The sequence below is a fragment of the Ovis aries genome, chromosome 6, assembly GCF_016772045.2.
Source record: "Ovis aries strain OAR_USU_Benz2616 breed Rambouillet chromosome 6, ARS-UI_Ramb_v3.0, whole genome shotgun sequence".
Lineage (NCBI taxonomy): Eukaryota > Metazoa > Chordata > Mammalia > Artiodactyla > Bovidae > Ovis > Ovis aries.
In genome coordinates, this window is record NC_056059.1 from 7,039,541 (window position 1) to 7,057,808 (window position 18,268).

General features: G+C 36.4%; 1 protein-coding gene across 1 annotated transcript in view; it reads right to left on the reverse strand.

Annotated features, from left to right (window-relative positions):
* Positions 1–18,268, reverse strand: part of METTL14 (methyltransferase 14, N6-adenosine-methyltransferase subunit) — a 39,043-nt gene that overhangs the window by 19,376 nt on the left and 1,399 nt on the right. The window contains exons 2-6 of the mRNA XM_004009592.6: positions 15,135–15,223; positions 14,406–14,493; positions 13,073–13,153; positions 12,638–12,725; positions 1,107–1,197 (exon numbers count right to left, since the gene is read on the reverse strand). Of these exons, the coding sequence (XP_004009641.1) occupies positions 1,107–1,197; positions 12,638–12,725; positions 13,073–13,153; positions 14,406–14,493; positions 15,135–15,223 (437 nt within the window). The remainder of the gene's footprint in view (positions 1–1,106; positions 1,198–12,637; positions 12,726–13,072; positions 13,154–14,405; positions 14,494–15,134; positions 15,224–18,268) is intronic.

Sequence of the window (18,268 nt, forward strand, 5' to 3'; positions counted from 1 at the left end):
CTAGTATAAATTACTACTAGCCTTTATTTAATGGTTATTTCTACATAGTATGAAGGTATTTCAAATATAAATATAAAACACTTTGGGGCTTCCCCGGTGGCTCAGCTGTTAAGAATTCACCTGCAATGCAGGTTCAATCCCTACGTTGGGAAGATCCCCTGGAGGAGGGCATGGCAACCCACTCCAGTATTATTTCTAGCTATACATCCAAGGACTCTAAGATTGGAATTTTAAGGCTTCTACAAACAACTTACTTATTCCCTGCTCAACTTCTGCCTCAAAAAGAAAGACCAAAGATATTATAATAATTGTTACTGTACCTTACATCTTCAGGCATAATATATACTATAAATCTATATTTATTGCCTGCATAATCCCATGGACAGAGAAGCCTGGAGGGCTACAGTCCATAGGGTCACAAAGAGTCAGACAGGACTGAAGCAACTTAGCATGCATGCATGCATAAGTTACTTTAAATGTAAAATATTTTTTTCTAAATATGATAAATATTAGCCTGTTAAAAATTTTTCTACAAACTCAGTTATCTTTGTGGTTCTTCTAATCATTAATAACATACATTTTAGCGAATTGTTAAGTGTATAATATGTTCAAAGTAAGCTAAAGAGTCTCCAATTTTAAGGATTAAACACATTTTTTGAGGGAAACATCATTCTGTTAGCAAAGATTAAAATGAATTTTTATATTCTAAAATGTTAAAAATAATATCCCTAGATGCCAAGTTATAATTAACTTTCATTTATTTTCTCTCTCTCTTAGTTTTCTAACTTTCTTCAATATGTAATTTTTGAGAAGAAAAGATACTTAAAAACATTTAAAGACAGTTAAGAATACAACAAATAAGATTTTCTAAAAAAAAAAAAAAAATACTTAAAGATACTCTAAATTATCCAGTAAACTGTAAACAAATAAAATGACAACCTACTGTGTACTCAGTGCCAGAGTTTTAAACTAATACATTTCACTATAAAGAAGAGAGAGTGTGTTAACCTTTCAAAGATGCTGAATTTTTTTCAAACTTCAGAAGGGTAACATGACAAAAAGACTAATATTTTAAGCCTGAGTTGGGAAGAAAAAACCCCACTTACATAGGAGGAGTGTTAGATTTAGCTATTAACTCATCCTTCAGTCTGATGAGCTCCCGCAGTTTAGGGTATTCTTCAAATCTGTCGGCCAAACCTGGGGAGGAAAAATAGTAAATTCCAAATTTCAATACAATTGAGTATCAATGAATTCAAAGGTGATAAGCCTGCTCAGGAAAACAAAATAAGACACAACCAACTTATCATTCTTGCATTCTTTGTAAAAAAGTTAGTTTTGAGTATCTTTAAATACTTCATAAACACATTTTATACCTAATGACCCTAATTTCATATGTAGGCAAACACCCAGGTGTTTTAAAGGCAAGATGGTCTGAGTCAATTAACCATTTAATTTTTCAAACTTATTGTATTAAATAATCTGCTTAAAATATCAAGTTTAGACATTCTGTTCTCAGGAAAAGAAATTTTTTTTTATTCATGCTTTTTTCCTTTTATTTTCACTAAAAAAACAAAAAACAAAAAAACAACTCTCCCAAAGATCTAGTGACTGTTCAGTTTTCCCTTAGTTTGACAGTTATCCAAAGCAGAGAAAATGAAGATTTCTTATCCTTACTACTGACGATCTTAAATGGCTTAAATTATGGACACAATCCCAGAACAAATTTAGGCAGGAAGATAATGAGTCCCTATTAGTTGATTAGCTCTCACCTCACTCACTCTGATTACTCATCTACATTGTACTACCGACTCCAAGACAAGTCATTTTCTCTAAGAACATATCCTATATCAGTATTTATAGTTTTAAAGATCTCAGATCTCCACATATTATAAACCAAATCCTCATATATATTTTCAAGCCTAGGATCTTCAAAAACACCTCCAATTCCCAGAAAGGTTAAAAGCAGGAGCCTCATTGTTTCTATGTCCTCAAAAATATTTAACTCTTTGAACCTCAGAAGAGATTTTAGGTAAAACAGCATAATGCCTGTTTAAACAACTGTAGGGGTAAGTAGGGCTTTGAATATCAAAGATTCCTAAAAGATCTTATTTTATTTTATCCTGCTTCCTTACAAGAATAATAATCATCTTAAGTTAAAAACCAAAAGTACATCTCACAACCCTAATATCAAAGATTAAAAAAATGAAAGATTTTGTAAAGCATCCTTAATCAGTGGTTACAGATCAAATTTCAAATGAAACAAGTTTGAAGATTTTATTATGTTTGAGTTTCAATCACAGTAGAGTCAGCTCTCAATCATCTACAAAACAGAGGTACAACTTTTTCTCAATCCATAATAGTTTCCTAAGTACATTTTCTTTGCCTTGGAGAAATAAAACGTCTTAAAAGCAGAAAGGCCAATAATGAAATTTGGCTATATTACTTATAACCTTAAAAAAAAAAAAGCTTTACTGAAGTATTTTTGATAAATTTATTGAGGTATAGTTGATAAACAAAAACCGTATACATTAAACTTACATTTAATGGATGCAATCTGATGAGGTTTAACATATGCATATAGCTGTGAAACCATAACCACAATCAAGGTAAGACATATTAATAACCTTCAGAAGTTTCTTTGTGTTCCTCTGGTTTTGGTGTGTATGTGCAGTAAGACCCCTTCATGGATCACTGCCTTGTCATGGCGAACAGGCTTGCATAACTCAATGAAGCTATGAGCCATGCTGTGAAGGGCCACCCAAGACAGATGAGTCACAGTGGAGCGTTCTGACAAAATGTGATCCACTGGAGGAGAGAATGGCAAACCACTCCAGGACACGAGCCTTGAGAACTCCATGAACTGTACAGATAGGCAAGAAGATGTGACACTGAAAGATGAGCCGTTCAGGCTGGAAAGCGTCCAGTATGCTACAGGGGAAGAGTGGAGTACAACCACTAATAGCTCCAGAAAGAATGAAGCGGCTGGGCCAAAGCAGAAACAACACTCAGGTGTGGATGGGTCTGGTGATGTAAGTAAAATAGGGTGTTTTAAAGAATAGCATTCCATAGGAACCTGCAATGTTAGATTCATGAATCAAGGTAGATTGGACATGGTCAAGCAGGATATGGCAAGAGTAAACATCAACATCTTAGGAATCCATGAAATAAAATGGTTGGGAGTGGGTGAAATTAATTTTGATAATCATTGGACCTATTGCTGTGGACAAGATCCCTAAGGGAAGCAACCTAGATGTCCATCGACAGATGAATGGATAAAGAATTTGTGCTACATATACTCAGCCATAAAGAAGGAATGCATTTGAGTCAGTTCTGATGAGATGGATGAACGTAGACCCTATTATACAGAGTGAAGTGAGTCAGAAAGAGAAAGATAAATATTGTATTCTAACACATATATACAGAATCTGGAAAAACGGTACTAAAGAATTTATTTATAGGGCAGCAATGCAGAAACAGAGAGAGAAGTCTTATGGACATGGAGAGAGGGGAGGAGAGGGTGAGATGTATGGAAAGAGTAACAGGCAAACTTACATTACCATATGTAAAATAGATAGCCAACTGGAATTTGCTGTATTTCTCAGAAAACTCCAATAGGGGCTCTGTATCAACCTAGAGGGGTGGGATGGGGAGGGAGATGGGAGGGAGTTTTAAAAGGAAGGAGACATGTGTGATTTATGTTGACGTTTGATAAAAAACAACAAAATTTTGTGAAGCAATTATCCTTCAATTAAAAAAAAAAAGAATCCCTTAAAAGAAATGGAGTAGCCCTTATAATCAACAAGAGAGTCCGAAATGCAGTATTTGGGTGCAACTTTAAAAATGACTGATTTCAGTTCGTTTTCAAGGCAAACTCTTCTATATCACAGTAATCCAAGTCTATGCCCTTACCACCAATGCTGAAGAAGTTGATCAGTTCTATGAAGACCTAGAAGACTTTCTAGAACACCAAAAAAAGGATGTCCTATTCATCATTAAGAAAGCCAAGTGCCGAAGAATTGATGCTACTGAACTGCAGTGCTGGAGAAGACTCTTGAGAGTCCCTTGGACTGCAAGGAGATCCAACCAGTCCATCCTAAAGGAAATCAGTCCTGAATATTCATTGGAAGGACTGACGCTGAAGCTGAAAGTCCAATATTCTGGCCACCTGATTCGAAGAACTGACTCACTGGAAAAGACCCTGATGCTGGGAAAGATTGAGGGCAGGAGAAGAAGGGGATGACAGAGGATGAGATGGTTGGATGGCATCACCAACTCAATGGACATGAGTTTGAGTGAACTCTGGGAGTTGGTGATGGCATGGAACCCTGGCATGCTGCAGTTTGGGGTCACAAAGAGTCAGACATGACTGAGTGACTGAACTGAACTGATTCATCATAAGGGATTGGAATGCAAAGTAGGAGCCCAAGAGATACCTGGAATAACAGGCAAGTCTGGCCTTGGAGTACAAAATGAAGCAGGGCAATGGCTGACAGAATTTTGCCAAGAGAATACTCTTGTCATAGCAAACACCCTTTCAAAACAACACAAGAGATGACTTTACACATGGACATCACCAAATGGTCAATACTGAAATCAGATTGATTACATTCTTCATAGCTGAAGACGGAGAAGCTGTATAGAGTCAACAAAAACAAGACCTGGAGCTGACTGTGGCTCAGATCATCAGCTCCTCATAACAAAATTCAAGCCTAAACTAAAGAAAAGTGGGGAAAACTACTAGGCCAGTCAGGTAAGACTTAAATTCCCTATGAACATCAGAGGAGGTGACAGATAGACTCAAATGATTAGATCCAGTGAACAGAGTGCCTGAAGAACTATGGACAGAGGTCTGTAATACTGTACAGGAGGCAGCAAACACCACCATCCCAACAAAAAAAGGCAAGAAGGAGGCTTTACAAATAGCTGAGGAAAGAAGAGAAGCAAAAAGAAAGGGTGAAATGGAAAGGTTCACCCAACTAAAGGCAGAGTTCCAGAAAACAGCAAGAGAGCAGAAGGTCTTCTTCAATGAACAGTACAAAGAAATAGAGGAAAACAACAGAAAGCATAAGGCTAGAGATCTCTTCAAGAAGACTGGAAATATCAAAGGAACATTTATTTCATCCAAAGATGGACACAAAAAGGACAGAAACAGTAAAGACCTAACTGAAGCAAAAGAGATCAAGAAGAGATGGAAAAAACGCACAGAAGAACTGAACAAAAAAGATCTTAATGACCCGGCTAACCATGATGGTGCAGTCTCTCATTCAGGGTCAGACATCCTGGAGTGTGAAGTCACATGGGTCTTAGGAAGCACTGCTGCCAAAAAGCTAGTGGAGGTGACGAAATTCCAGCAGGTATTTAAAATCCTAAAAGATGATGCTATTAAAGCTCTGCACTCAATAAGTCAGGAAATTTGGAAAATCTAGCAGTGATCACAGGACTGGAAAAGGTCAATCCTCATCCCAACCCCCAAGAAGGATAGTACTAAAGAATGTTCAAACCAATGGACAACTGCACTCATCTCCCATGCTAGTAAGGTTATGTTCAAAATTCTCCAAGGCAGGCTTTAGCATTACATGAACTAAGAACTTCCAGAAATTTAAGCAAGCTGCATTCAGAAAAGGCAGAGGAACCAGGTTGATTGCCAACCTTCACCGGATCACAGACCAAGCAAGGGAATTCCAGAAAAACATCTACCTCTGTTTCACTGACTACACTAAAGCCTTTGACTGTGTGGATCATAACAAACTGTAGAAGAGTAAAGAGATGAGAATATCAGACCATATTACCTGTCTCCTAGGAAACCTATATGCAGGTCAAGAAGCAACAGTTAGACCCCTACTGGGAACAACTGACTGGTTCAGGATTGAGAAAGGAGTAGGACAAGGCTGGTATTGTCAACCCTGTTTATTTAACTTACATACAAAATACATCATTGGAAATACTAGGTTGGATGAGTTATAAGCTGGAATCAAGGTGGCCAGGAAAAATATCAACAACTTCAGATATGCAGGTGATACCACTCTAATGGCAGAGCATGAAGAGGAACTAAAGAGCCTTATGATGAGGGTGAAAGAGGAGAGTGAAAAAGCTGGCTCAAAACTTAATATTAAAAAAACCAAGATCATGGCATCCATTCCCATCATTTCAGGGCAAAGAGAAGAGGAAAAGGGGAAAGCAGTAACAAATTTTCTCTTCTTGGGCTTTAAAATGACCATGGACGGTGACTGCAGCCATAAAATTAGAAACTGCTTCTTGGCAGGAAAACTACGGCAAATCTAGACAGTGTATTAAAAAGCAAAGACATCACTTGGCCAACAAAGGTCCTTATAGTCAATCAAAGCTATGATCTTTCCAGGAGTCATGTACAGATGTGAAAGTCGGACCATAAAGAAGGCTGAGCACCAAAGAAGTGATGCTTTTGAATTAGGGCTGGAGAAGATTCTTGAGAGTCCCTTGGAAAGCAAGGAGATCAAACCAAATCAAATCTTAAAGGAAATCAACCATGAACATTCTTTGGAAGGACTAATGCTAAAGCTGTAGTTCCAATCCTTTGGCCACCTGATGCAAAGAGCGAACTCATTGGAAAAGACCCTGATGCTGGGAAAGATTGAAAGCAGGAGAAGATGGCAACAGAGGATGATGGTTGGATGGTGTCACTAATTCAATAGATATGACTTGGGCAAATTCTGGGAGATGGTGAGGGACATCAAAGCCTGGCGTGATGCAGTCCATGGGGTCACAAAGAGTCAGACACAACTTGGCGACCCAACAAGTATCTTTAAGTAAGTTAAAATATACACTCTTAAATTTTTTGAAGTATTGTTGACTATGGTCAGCAGTATTGCTGAGTATAGACAATTTGCTATACAGCAGATCTATAGAATCTTTTCATCATAGGGGCCTGGAATGCCCCTATGATGAAAAGAGTAGGAAATCAAGAGATAACTGAAATAACAGGCAAGTCTGGCCTTGGAGTACAAAATGAAGCAGGGCAAAGACTGAGACTTTTGCCAAAAGAACACACTGGTCATAACAAACACCCTCTTCCAACATCACAAGAGACAACTCTATACATGGACCTCACCAGATGGAAAAGATGGAGAAGCTCTTTGCAACCAAAGATGGAGAAGCTCTATACAGTGAGCAAAAACAAGACCAGGAGCTGACTGTGGCTCAGATCATGAACTCCTTATTGCAAAATTCAGACTTAAACTGAATAAAGTAGGGAAAACCACTAGACCATTCTGGTACAACCCAAATCAAATCCATTATGATTATACAGTGGAAGTGACAAATAGATTCAAGGAATTAGATCTGATAAGCGTGTGCCTGAAGAACTGCGGATGGGGTTCATAACATCGTATAGGAGGTAGTGACTAAAATCATTCCAAAGAAAAAGAAATACAACAAGGTAAAATGATTGTCTGAGGAGGCTTTATAAATAGCCGAGAAAAGAAGAGAAGTGAAAGGCAAAGAAGAAAAGGAAAGATGTATCCAGCTGAATGCAGAGTCCCAAAGAATAGCAAGGAGAGATAAGAAAGCATTCCCAAGTGATCAGTGCAAAGAAATAGAGGAAAACAACAGAATGGGAAAGACTAGAGATCTCTTCAAGAAAATCAGAGATACAAAGGGAACATTTCATGCAAAGATGGGCACAATAAAGAACATAAACAGTATGGAACAGAAGCAGAAGAGATATAAAAAGAAGCAGTAAAAATACACTGAAAACTTTACAAAAAAGGTCTTAATGACCCGGGTAACCATGATGGTGTGACCTCTCACCTAAAGCCAGACCTCCTGGAGTATGAAGTCAAGTGGGCCTTCAGTTCAGTAGCTCAGTCGTGTCCAGCTCTTTACGACCCCATGAATTGCAGCACGCCAGGCCTTCGTGTCCATCACCAACTCCCGGAGTTCACTCAAACTCAGGTCCATCGAGTCACTGCTGCCATCCAGCCATCTTATCCTCTGTCATCCCCTTCTCCTGCCCTCAACCCCTCCCAGCATCAGAGTCTTTTCCAATGAGTTAACTCTTCGCATGAGGTGGCCAAAGTATTGGAGTTTCAGGTTTAGCATCAGTCCTTCCAATGAACACCCAGGACTGATCTTTAGAATGGACTGGTTGGATCTTCTTGCAGTCCAAGGGACTCTCAAGAGTCTTTTCCAACACCACAGTTCAAATGCATCAATTCTTCTGTACTCAGCTTTCTTCACAGTCCAACTCTCACATCCACGTGACCACTGGAAAAACGATAGCCTTGACTAGACGGACCTTTGTTGGCAAAGTAATGTCTCTGCTTTTGAATATGCTATCTAGGTTGGTCATAACTTTCTTTTCAAAGAGTAAGCGTCTTTTAATTTCATGGCTGCTATCACCATCTGCAGTGATTTGGGAGCCCCCCAAAATAAAGTCTGCCACTGTTTCCACTGTTTCTCCATCTATTTCCCATGAAGTGATGGGAAAGATGCCATGATCTTTGTTTTCTGAATGTTGAGCCCTAAGCCAACTTTTTCATTCTCCTCTTTCACTTTCATCAAGAGACTTTTTAGTTCCTCTTCACTTTCTGCCATAAGGGTGGTGTCATCTGCATATCTGAGGTTATCGATATTTCTCCTGGCAATCTTGATTCCAGCTTGTGCTTCTTCCTTAGGAAGCAGTAATATAAACAAAGCTAGTGGAGGTGATGGAATTCTAGCTGAGCTATTTCAAATTCTAAAAGATGATATGCCAACAAATTTGGAAAACTCAGGAGTGGCCACAGGACTGGAAAAGATCAGTTTTCATTCTAATCCCAAAGAAAGGCAATGCCAAAAAATGTTCAAACTACCACACAATTACGCTCATTTCACATACTAGCAAGGTAATGTGAAAGCTAGGCTTCAGTAGCACATGAATCGAGAACTTCCAGATTTCTCAATGTACAAGCTGTATTTCGGAAAGGCAGAGAACCAGAAATCACATTGCCAACATCCTTTGGATCATAGAAAAAGCAAGGGAATTTCAGAAAAACATCTACTTCTGCTTTACTGACTACACTAAAGCCTTCAACTGCGTGCATCACAAGAAACTGTAGAAAATTCTTCAAGAGATGGGACTACCAGACCACCTTACCTGCCTCCTGAGAAACCTGTATACAGGTCAAGAAGCAACATTTAGAACAGGACATGGCACAACAGACTGGTTCCAAATTGCAAAAAGAGTTCATCAAGGCTGTATATTGTCACCCTGCTTATTTAATTCATATACAGAGTACATCATGGAAAGTAAGGAGCTGGTTGAATCACAAGCTGGAATCAAGACTGCCAGGAGAAATATCAATAACCTCAGATATGCAGATGACACCACTCCAACAGCAGAAAGCAAAGAGGAACCAAAGAGTTTCTTAAAGAAGGTGAAAGAGGAGAGTGAAAAAGCTGACTTAAAACTCAACATTCAGAAAACTACGATAATGGCGTCTGGTCCCATCACTTCATGGCAAATAGATAGGGAAAAAAAATGGAAACAGTGATAGATTTTATTTCCTGGGCTGTAAACTATTACAAACCTAGACAGTGTATTAAAAAGCAGAGATATCAATTTGCTGACAAATGTCCATATAGTCCAAGTTACGGTTTTTCCAGTAGTCACACAGGGCTATGAGAGTTGCACTATTAAAGCCTGAGCACTGAAGAATTGATGCTTCTGAAATGTGGTGATGAAAAAGACTCTTGAGATCCCTTGGATGGCAAGGAGATCAAACCAGTCAATCCTAAAGGAAATTAACCCTGAATATTCATCAGGACTGATGCTAAAGTTGAAGCTCTTAATACTCTGGCCACCTGATGCAAAGAGCTGACTCACTGGAAAAGTGATGCTGGGAAAGATTGATGACAAGAGGAGAAAGGGGAGGCAGAGGTTGAGATAGTTGGATGGCATCACCAATTTGACGGACGTGAGTTTGAGCAAATTCCAGGAGACAGTGAAGGACAGGGAAGCCTTGCATGCTGTGGTCCATGGGGTCATAGAGTCAGACACGACTGAGCGACGGAACAACAAGATCTACAGAATTAATTTATCTCGCATAACTGACACTTTATGCCAGCTGCACAACAACTTCTCGTGTTCCTCTCTCTCCAGCCTCCGACAACCACTGCTGTATTCTCTTCTTCTATGAGAATCACTATTTTTGGTAGCTCATAAAAGTGTATGTATTTATATATGTACTACTGATATTTTAAGTACCTCTTTAAGTGTGTGCATTTTTGTCATTCTGTAACTGGCCTATCTCACGATTATAACTTTTTGTGCTACATCTAAACTGTGACCATGAAAACATTCTTACAAGCAAAAAAAGAAAAAGTATATTGGATTACATCAAAATAAAATTTTTGTGTGGCAAATGGCGCCATCAAAGAAGTGAAAGGACAACCCACAGAATGGAAGAAAATATTTTCAAATCATACATCTGATAAAGGACTTACACTGAGAATAGATAAAGAACTCTTTCAATAAAAGTCAAATACCAAAAAAAAAAAAGCTTTTAGACATTTCTCCAAAATAGCTATTTAAATGGAAAATAAGCATAGAAAAAGATTTTTAATATCATTAGTCACTAGGGAAATGCAGATCAAAACCACAATGAAGGAGTGGGAATTGACTGCTAATGACTGAGAGTACCGAGTTTCTTTAGGGGAGATAAAAATGTTCTAAGGATGTGTAATGTGGTTGCAGCAATTGTGGAAAACAGTACAGAACTATCATACTGCTTTCTCAAAAAACTAAAAATAGAAGTAACTATATGAATACAGAAATTCCACTCCTGGGTATGCATCTTAAGAACACTAATTCAAACAGACACATGCACCTAATGTTGTTAGCAGCATTATTTACAACAGCCAAGATATGGAAGCAACCTAAATGTCCATCAATATATGAAAGAATAAAGAAGACGTGGTACATATACATATGCAATAGAGTACTACTCAGCCATAAAAAAGTGATTATTTTTTTCACCATTTGCAACAACATGGAGGATAATATACTTGGTGAAATAAGTCAGAAAGACAAATACCATATATTGTGTCTCATATGTGAAATCTAAAAAATAAAGAGCAACCTAGTGAATATAACAAACAGATTCAGAAAACAAATTAGCGGTTACCAGTGGGGATAGAAGAGGTAGAGCAAAATTGGGGAGGGAATTAAGAAATACAAATTTCTCTCTATATAATAAGTTACAAGCATAATGTTCAGCAGAGAGAATATAGCCAATACTTTACATTAACCATAAATGAAGTATAAACTTTAAAAATTGTGAACCACTATTTGTACATCTAAAACTTATATAATACTGTAAGTCAACTATACCTCAATTTTAAAAAAAGGTCTAAAATTAGATGGTGGTGATGGCTGCACAAACCTGTAGATACTTTAAAAAATTAAATTATATTCTTTAAATGGGTGAATTGTATAGTACATAAATTATCTTAATCAAGCTATTTTCAAAACTGCAGGGATACTGCCTCTGAGGAGCATACTGGTAGACTGAACACAGCTGAGGAAAGGATCTGAGCTTGAGGATATCTCAACAGAAATCTCAAAAACTGAAAAGTAAAGGGAAAAAAATTGGGGGGAAAAAAGACTATCCAAGGAACATGAGATAACTACAAAAGGTATAATGGAAATATCAGAAGAAGACAAAAACCACAGGAACAGAAGAAATATCTGAATCAATAACAACTGAGGGGACTTCCTTGGTGGGCCAGTCGTTAAGAGTCCACCTTGCAATTCAGGGGATGACGGTTCGATCCCTGATTGGGGAACTAAGACCCCACATGCAGCAGGACAATGTGCCACACTACTGAGCCACAACAGTGAGCTCACAGGCCACAACTAAGATATGAGGAAATCAAAAATAAACAAAATAACGACTAAACATTTCACAAATTAATGTCAGACATCAAACCCCAGATGTAGGAAGCTCAGAGAGTACCAAACAGGATACATACCAAAAAACAGAAAAAAGAAACACTCAACTATACCTACGCATATCATTTTCAAGCTATAGAAATAAAAGTCCTAAAAGAAACCAGGAAAAAAAACAAAACACTACTATGGAACAAAGTTAAGAATTATATCCAACTTCTCGGAAAAAAGCAAGCAAAAGGAGAGTGAAGTAAAATATTTAAAGTACTGAAAGAAAGAAAACACCAATCCAGAATTCTGTACTTTACAAAATTAATCTTTCAAAAGTAAAGGAGAAATAAAGACTTTCTCAGAGAAACAAAAACTAAGGGAATTTGTTGCTAGTAGGCCTATCTTGCAAGAAATGTTAAAAAAAATTCTTAGAGGAAAGGAAAATGACATAGGTCAAAAAATCAGATTTACCTAAAGAAAGGAAGAGCATCAAAGAAGGAATAAATAAAGTCGAAATAAAAATGAGGGATAATCACAGAAACAAAATGAAGGAAAGGAAGGAAGAAGGAAAAAAGCAACACTGCTTGATGGAAAAAGAGCATTTACAAGAAGTACTATGAATGGAAAGGGGAAGCCAAGTCAGGAAAAAGTAATTTTGTAAGAAATAAACCACAAAATGGATAAATTACATGCATGTAACCGACAGCCAGCAATCACATATCCCCAACAAATCAGACATACCTACATCCCTGATGAAATTCTGGGGTCTATGTCCAGTGTCTACAAAATGTTGGCAGTAATCATTATGGGGATTTAAACTCTGTGTTCCCTAAAGAAAAAGTCAAAATTAAATTAATAGCTTTCACTCTGGTGGCAGATACATTAACTCGGAGCTTTATTTTTTACTATGAGGCCAAGCAAAATATAAGCTAACTGATAGATTTAAAAAATAAAAAACATCACTACTAAAATGATAGTTTATAATTCAGTTATCTACAGATATTAATAACCAAGCATCAGAAGAACATGTCATGAATGATTTTAAATGATATTTTATTATATAACAATAATGATCCTTCAACAACTGAAAAAAAATCTTAAACATAAATAAGTATTTAAAATCTTTTCGGGCACAAAGCTGAAACATGAAAATTTAAAGATCTGAAAATTATTTACCTTAAGAAAAGTACTAGAATCTTTATAAATCTCTTCTTCATATGGCAAATTCTCTTCCTCCTGTTGCATTTCTAATTCATCCTTAAAAAAGAAAGATTAAGTAGATATTTTATGTATAAGAGGAATCTTATGTATTACATCGTAAGTATTAACACTCATAAATATTTTATTTCCCTAAGACATAAATTTTTCAAATTACCATTAAAGTCAAACATTGAAGTCTTTGCTTTCTCATCATTAGCTATGTTTATAAGAAAAATTTCCTTTTCATTCTCAATACCTGTCTATAACTACTAATTTTGTTGACTAAGTTATCTAGATTTACCTTAGATATAAAACTTTAAATTATTAGAATTTAGCTTAAATCATGAAAGATAGGCCCACCAATGGGGCAATTTTACTTCCACTAGAGCAAACCAAAAGAAATCACTATTTCATAAGTCAAAGATGTTAAAATATGAGGAACTGTATATGCTTTAATCTAACATAATCACAAATATTTAAGTTATATACTAGGATATATCAAATGCAACCAACACACAATACTGTTTCACTAAGTTGTGTCCAACTCTTTGCAACCGCATGGACTGTAGCCGGCCAGGCCCCTCTGTCCATGGGATTTCCAGATCTTTCAAACCCAGGGACTGAACCCACATCTCTTATGTCTCCTGCACTGGCAGGCACATTCTTTACCACTAAGCTACCAGGGAAGCCCAACACACAACATAGTTTTTATGAAATTAGGTAATTATACTTAAGAGATTTACTGAAACTATTTATTCTCTTCTGTTAAATATAGCTGTATAGCAGTTAATTTGAAAAAATGGAGATAGGTTTTTTGCCCTTTACTTTTTTTTCACCTAAATAATGCAACTACAAGTTAAGAAGTTGGGTTTTTTCCCTTGGGCCTCTGTTAGAAATGCTTCTACACTGCTATCTAGCCTATGAATTCTCAAAATATTTTAACTGCACTACCCTATATTGTTAAGATGGAACAACACAACTCATAAAAGATAGTACTGTAGCCTCCTGAAAACTGATCCAATTATCCAACGTTTCTGGTACATCTACCTCCTTGCTCTCATTTAAGAATGTTGCTGCCTAGAGCTTACTAGGCATTACGCTTAGTGCTTTATATACATCACCTGATTTAATCCACATACCTCTTCTATTAAAATGAGTAAACTGATATAAACAGTGACATATATGCTACTGACATTCAGTATTTTGTCAAAACTCAACTTTTGTCAAATTTGTTTTTCTAGATAAGACTCTATAGATTGTAAGGACTTATTTTTTTCTTGACCAAAACATTGTCCCATTCTTTACTTGCCTTATATTCTTCCATCTTGTCTTCATCTGTCTCTCCTTCATCCTGATACTTACGTTTTGCATTTGGAGCAGAGGTATCATAGGAAGCCCTGAAAATTAAAACTGAAATATCACTCACAAATACATAAGATGTATACATATATTCATTAATATTAAAGGATAGTTTTACAGAGACTGAATAAGGCAAATTTTTCCTAACTAAACAGTATCCATTCACTCGGTTTATAAATTTTAGAAGTATCATAACCTGATTAATAACTCTGTACTTTATTTTTGAGAAAGCAACCAAATGAGAAAATAAGTTTTTATAAGGTATGTATGGCAAAGAGAAATTTCTACGTATCATTCTAATCTGTCTTGAGTGAAACTGATGTTCTAACTGGTAACTACAATACTGAAAAATTCTAAATGCTTTACGAACTATCAATGAATACTACTTTTAGGGTATTCTTTTTTAAATAAGCATTTTTAAAATAAAATTATATATGGTACATAAGCTAATTCTCAGACTAATATTCCATTTTCTAACTGGTTCATAAATGAGAACTTACTTATATTCAGAAAATAAGCATTTCATAATTCATAGACAATAAAAATCAATTTTTTCCAAATTGGTATGCTGATGCTTATCATAACAACATACTTGATACCGAAGATTATTGTTTATTAAAGCAATGATCCTTTGGCAAATATTAACATGTCATTTTTAAAAAGCCATTATTCTACTGACCTGCAAGTTTCTCTTGTTTCAGCAATTTCTCTCTGCTCATCTTTGCTATTTAACACAGCACCAATGCTGTCAGCACTTTCAGCTCCCAACTGAGAAAAGGCAAAACTCAACATTAGAACACAATGCACTAAGCATCCTTTCTAGCCATTTGCAGCAGCATTTAATACATCAAATATTAAAAAAAAAAAAAAAAATCCCTAACTACCGTAGCAAGCAAATGGAATATTTACCTTCCAGGAAAAACAGAAAGTACCTTGAAACAAAACCACATTATTTAAGAATGATTTCAACAGCTGAAAAGTATTTTATGCTTTAAGTTATACTGAAATCAAAACAATTAACTTGAGCCAATCTTCTTTTAAAGTAAATAATAAAATATGATTTAGCAGTAGTAACCAAAAAAAAAAAGCAGGTAACAGGGTTTATAGTTTGATAGGCATTATGTTAAACACTTTTCATCCATCTGTGTACCATACCTTATTTATTTTATATAGTACATATACTTCATGTGCTATACCTTATTTATCCCATACTGTAATAAATACTATTCAGATTTATTCAAGCCAAGTCTTTATATAATGATTACAGGCACAATACTAAACTTTCCAAATACCTGAAAAATAGTTATGCAAGTTATGGCTGGCAGTTGGGTAAATTCTACAAAATACAAATGTAAAAAAAATCACCAGTTGAGATAAGTCTGGCTACAAACTGTGGCGTCAATTCATGGAACACTTAAACACCAAACCAAAGGTATAGAAAGCAATTTACAAGCCATGAGGAATCACTTAATATTTTTAAGCACAAGAAAAGCATGAGGAAGTCTGCATTATATAGCCCCTTGAGCTCAAAAAAGGAAAGAAAGCATACTAGAGCCCAGCCTTTATTAAACAATTTTTATTACACAATTACATTAATTCCCACTGCCTCTTTACACTATTCCATGACTCCCCTAAGGTTTTTCCAATGATAAATCTCTTCCAATATGTTAACTGTTCCTGATATTTTAACTCTTCCATAAAATTTTCCTGACCCCTACTCTGTTTCATTGGAAACCATATCTACTTTCTGTAAGGGGAAATGCCTTTTAACCTTCTTCCCATGAAAGTGACTGACTCCACTCCCTTCAGTTCTCAGATAAATACACGTCACTTTCTCAGAGAGTTCTTCCATGAACACTAGAGAGAACAGGTAGTCTCCTTGCATTTTTCTCTTACCTCCTCATTTTCTCATTCAGATCATAGTTCTCATTCAGATCAAAATACAAACTAATTTTGTTTTACTTTTGTTTATTCCCTATTTATATTATTTTATACTTTATATTTGTACACATCAATTATTTTATGTTTACTTTTGTCTACTTCTTCCCCCACTGAATTGTTAGCTCACCGAGGAAGAACTCTATCCTGTTGATATCTAATGTTCAGGAGCTATTATAAAGTCTTACTTATACTAGATGCTCAATAAATATGTGAATAAACCAATGAGATTTCTTGCCAGGGCCTAAATTAGAATACGATGTTTTATAAGACAACGTTTTAAATCAAATTGTGCTTACATACATAATCGTCTTCTTGTATTCCAACTTTTTTTAAATTGTGGAATGACTGGAGTAATTAAACAGACTTTTTCCATTGTGGGTGTGTATATGTGTGCGCTCAGTCGTGTCCAATTCTTTGTGATTCCCCCTTGACTGTAGCTCACCAGGCTACTCTGTCCATGGAATCTTCCAAGCAAGAATACTGGAGTGGGTTGCCATTTCCGCTGTGGTAGCACTAAATATGTTATTTGAATAATTATGACAATTTGGTATCCTCTGAAAGTATACTACTTTTAAAAACAAAGCTACAAGTTAAAGAGCAGGTGTAAATTACTGGCAGCAGCATCAATGGCCACAATCATAGTGTGTGCCTATACACTGCCCGGTGGCTCAGACGGTAAAGCGTCTGCCTGTAATGTGGGAGACCTGGGTTCGATTCCTGGGTCGGGAAGATCCCCTGGAGAAGGAAATGGCAATCTACTCCAACACTCTTGCCTGGAAAATCCCATGGACGGAGGAGCCTGATAGGCTACAGTCCATGGGGTCGCAGAGTCAGACACGACTGAGCGACTTTACTTACACACTGCATCTGATATCTTCATCCAGCAGCCAAAAGCAAATCAAGTAAATTACATACGCTGAGTTGTGCTCTACTTTGAAGTTCACGAATCAACAAAAACTTATTAAAAACTAACTTTGGGTAAGAAACAAAGTTAGGGTAGAAGATTAACCCAACTGGAATTGTCTGTACGAGTTAGTGATGTACAGCAGTGGCCTCAACATTCAGTCAGGACAATGGATGCACAGAGCGAGAAAAGCCTAAACCAGGGAGTTCCAGACCAAGTTTCATCACAAAGTTCTGCCCTGGGCTGTGCCATAAAGGATAGACAGAAATCAGAAAGAAAGGATGCTTCTTAAAAATTACAATGTCTATATTACACAAACAACTTTCTGGAGAGCAACCAGTCTGTCTTGTTCACATAGTCAGTGAAAAAAAGGCTTCTGGTAAAGTGGAAGTCTACTATTGACTATACTGGCCATCCTCACCCAGGTGGAATGGTATCTAACCAGTTATTCCAAGAGGGAACCAGGTGTATTGGCAAGAGCACAGAAAGGCCTAAGACCGAAGCTGGCAAACTTAAGTTTTGTCACCTTCAGCATGTAAGGTAAATTCTTTGAGCTTTATTTTCTTCACCTATAAGATCCAGATAGCATCTGACTTGTATGATAAAATAACATACGTAAAAATTTGTCAAGTCCCTTGACACATAAAATGGACTTAATAAATGGCAGCCATTATTAAATGCTGTACACTATTTAAGTTCTCTAAAGGTAGGATAACCTATCATTCATAGCGGACTTACCAACATCTGCAAGAGTTCCTGGTACATAGTAAGACATTGAAGAAATAATTTTTTATGTATGTATTTTGAGTCAAATATCGGTCTGAATTCAAAACTTAAGTGTCAAAATCTTACTTGGTTTTAATAAAGAGTCACTGAACATTTTCAAACATAACATGATAAAAGCAATTGGGATAAAGAAGGCTTGAAAAAGATACCTGATTTGTCAAAAAAATCATAATGTCAGAGGC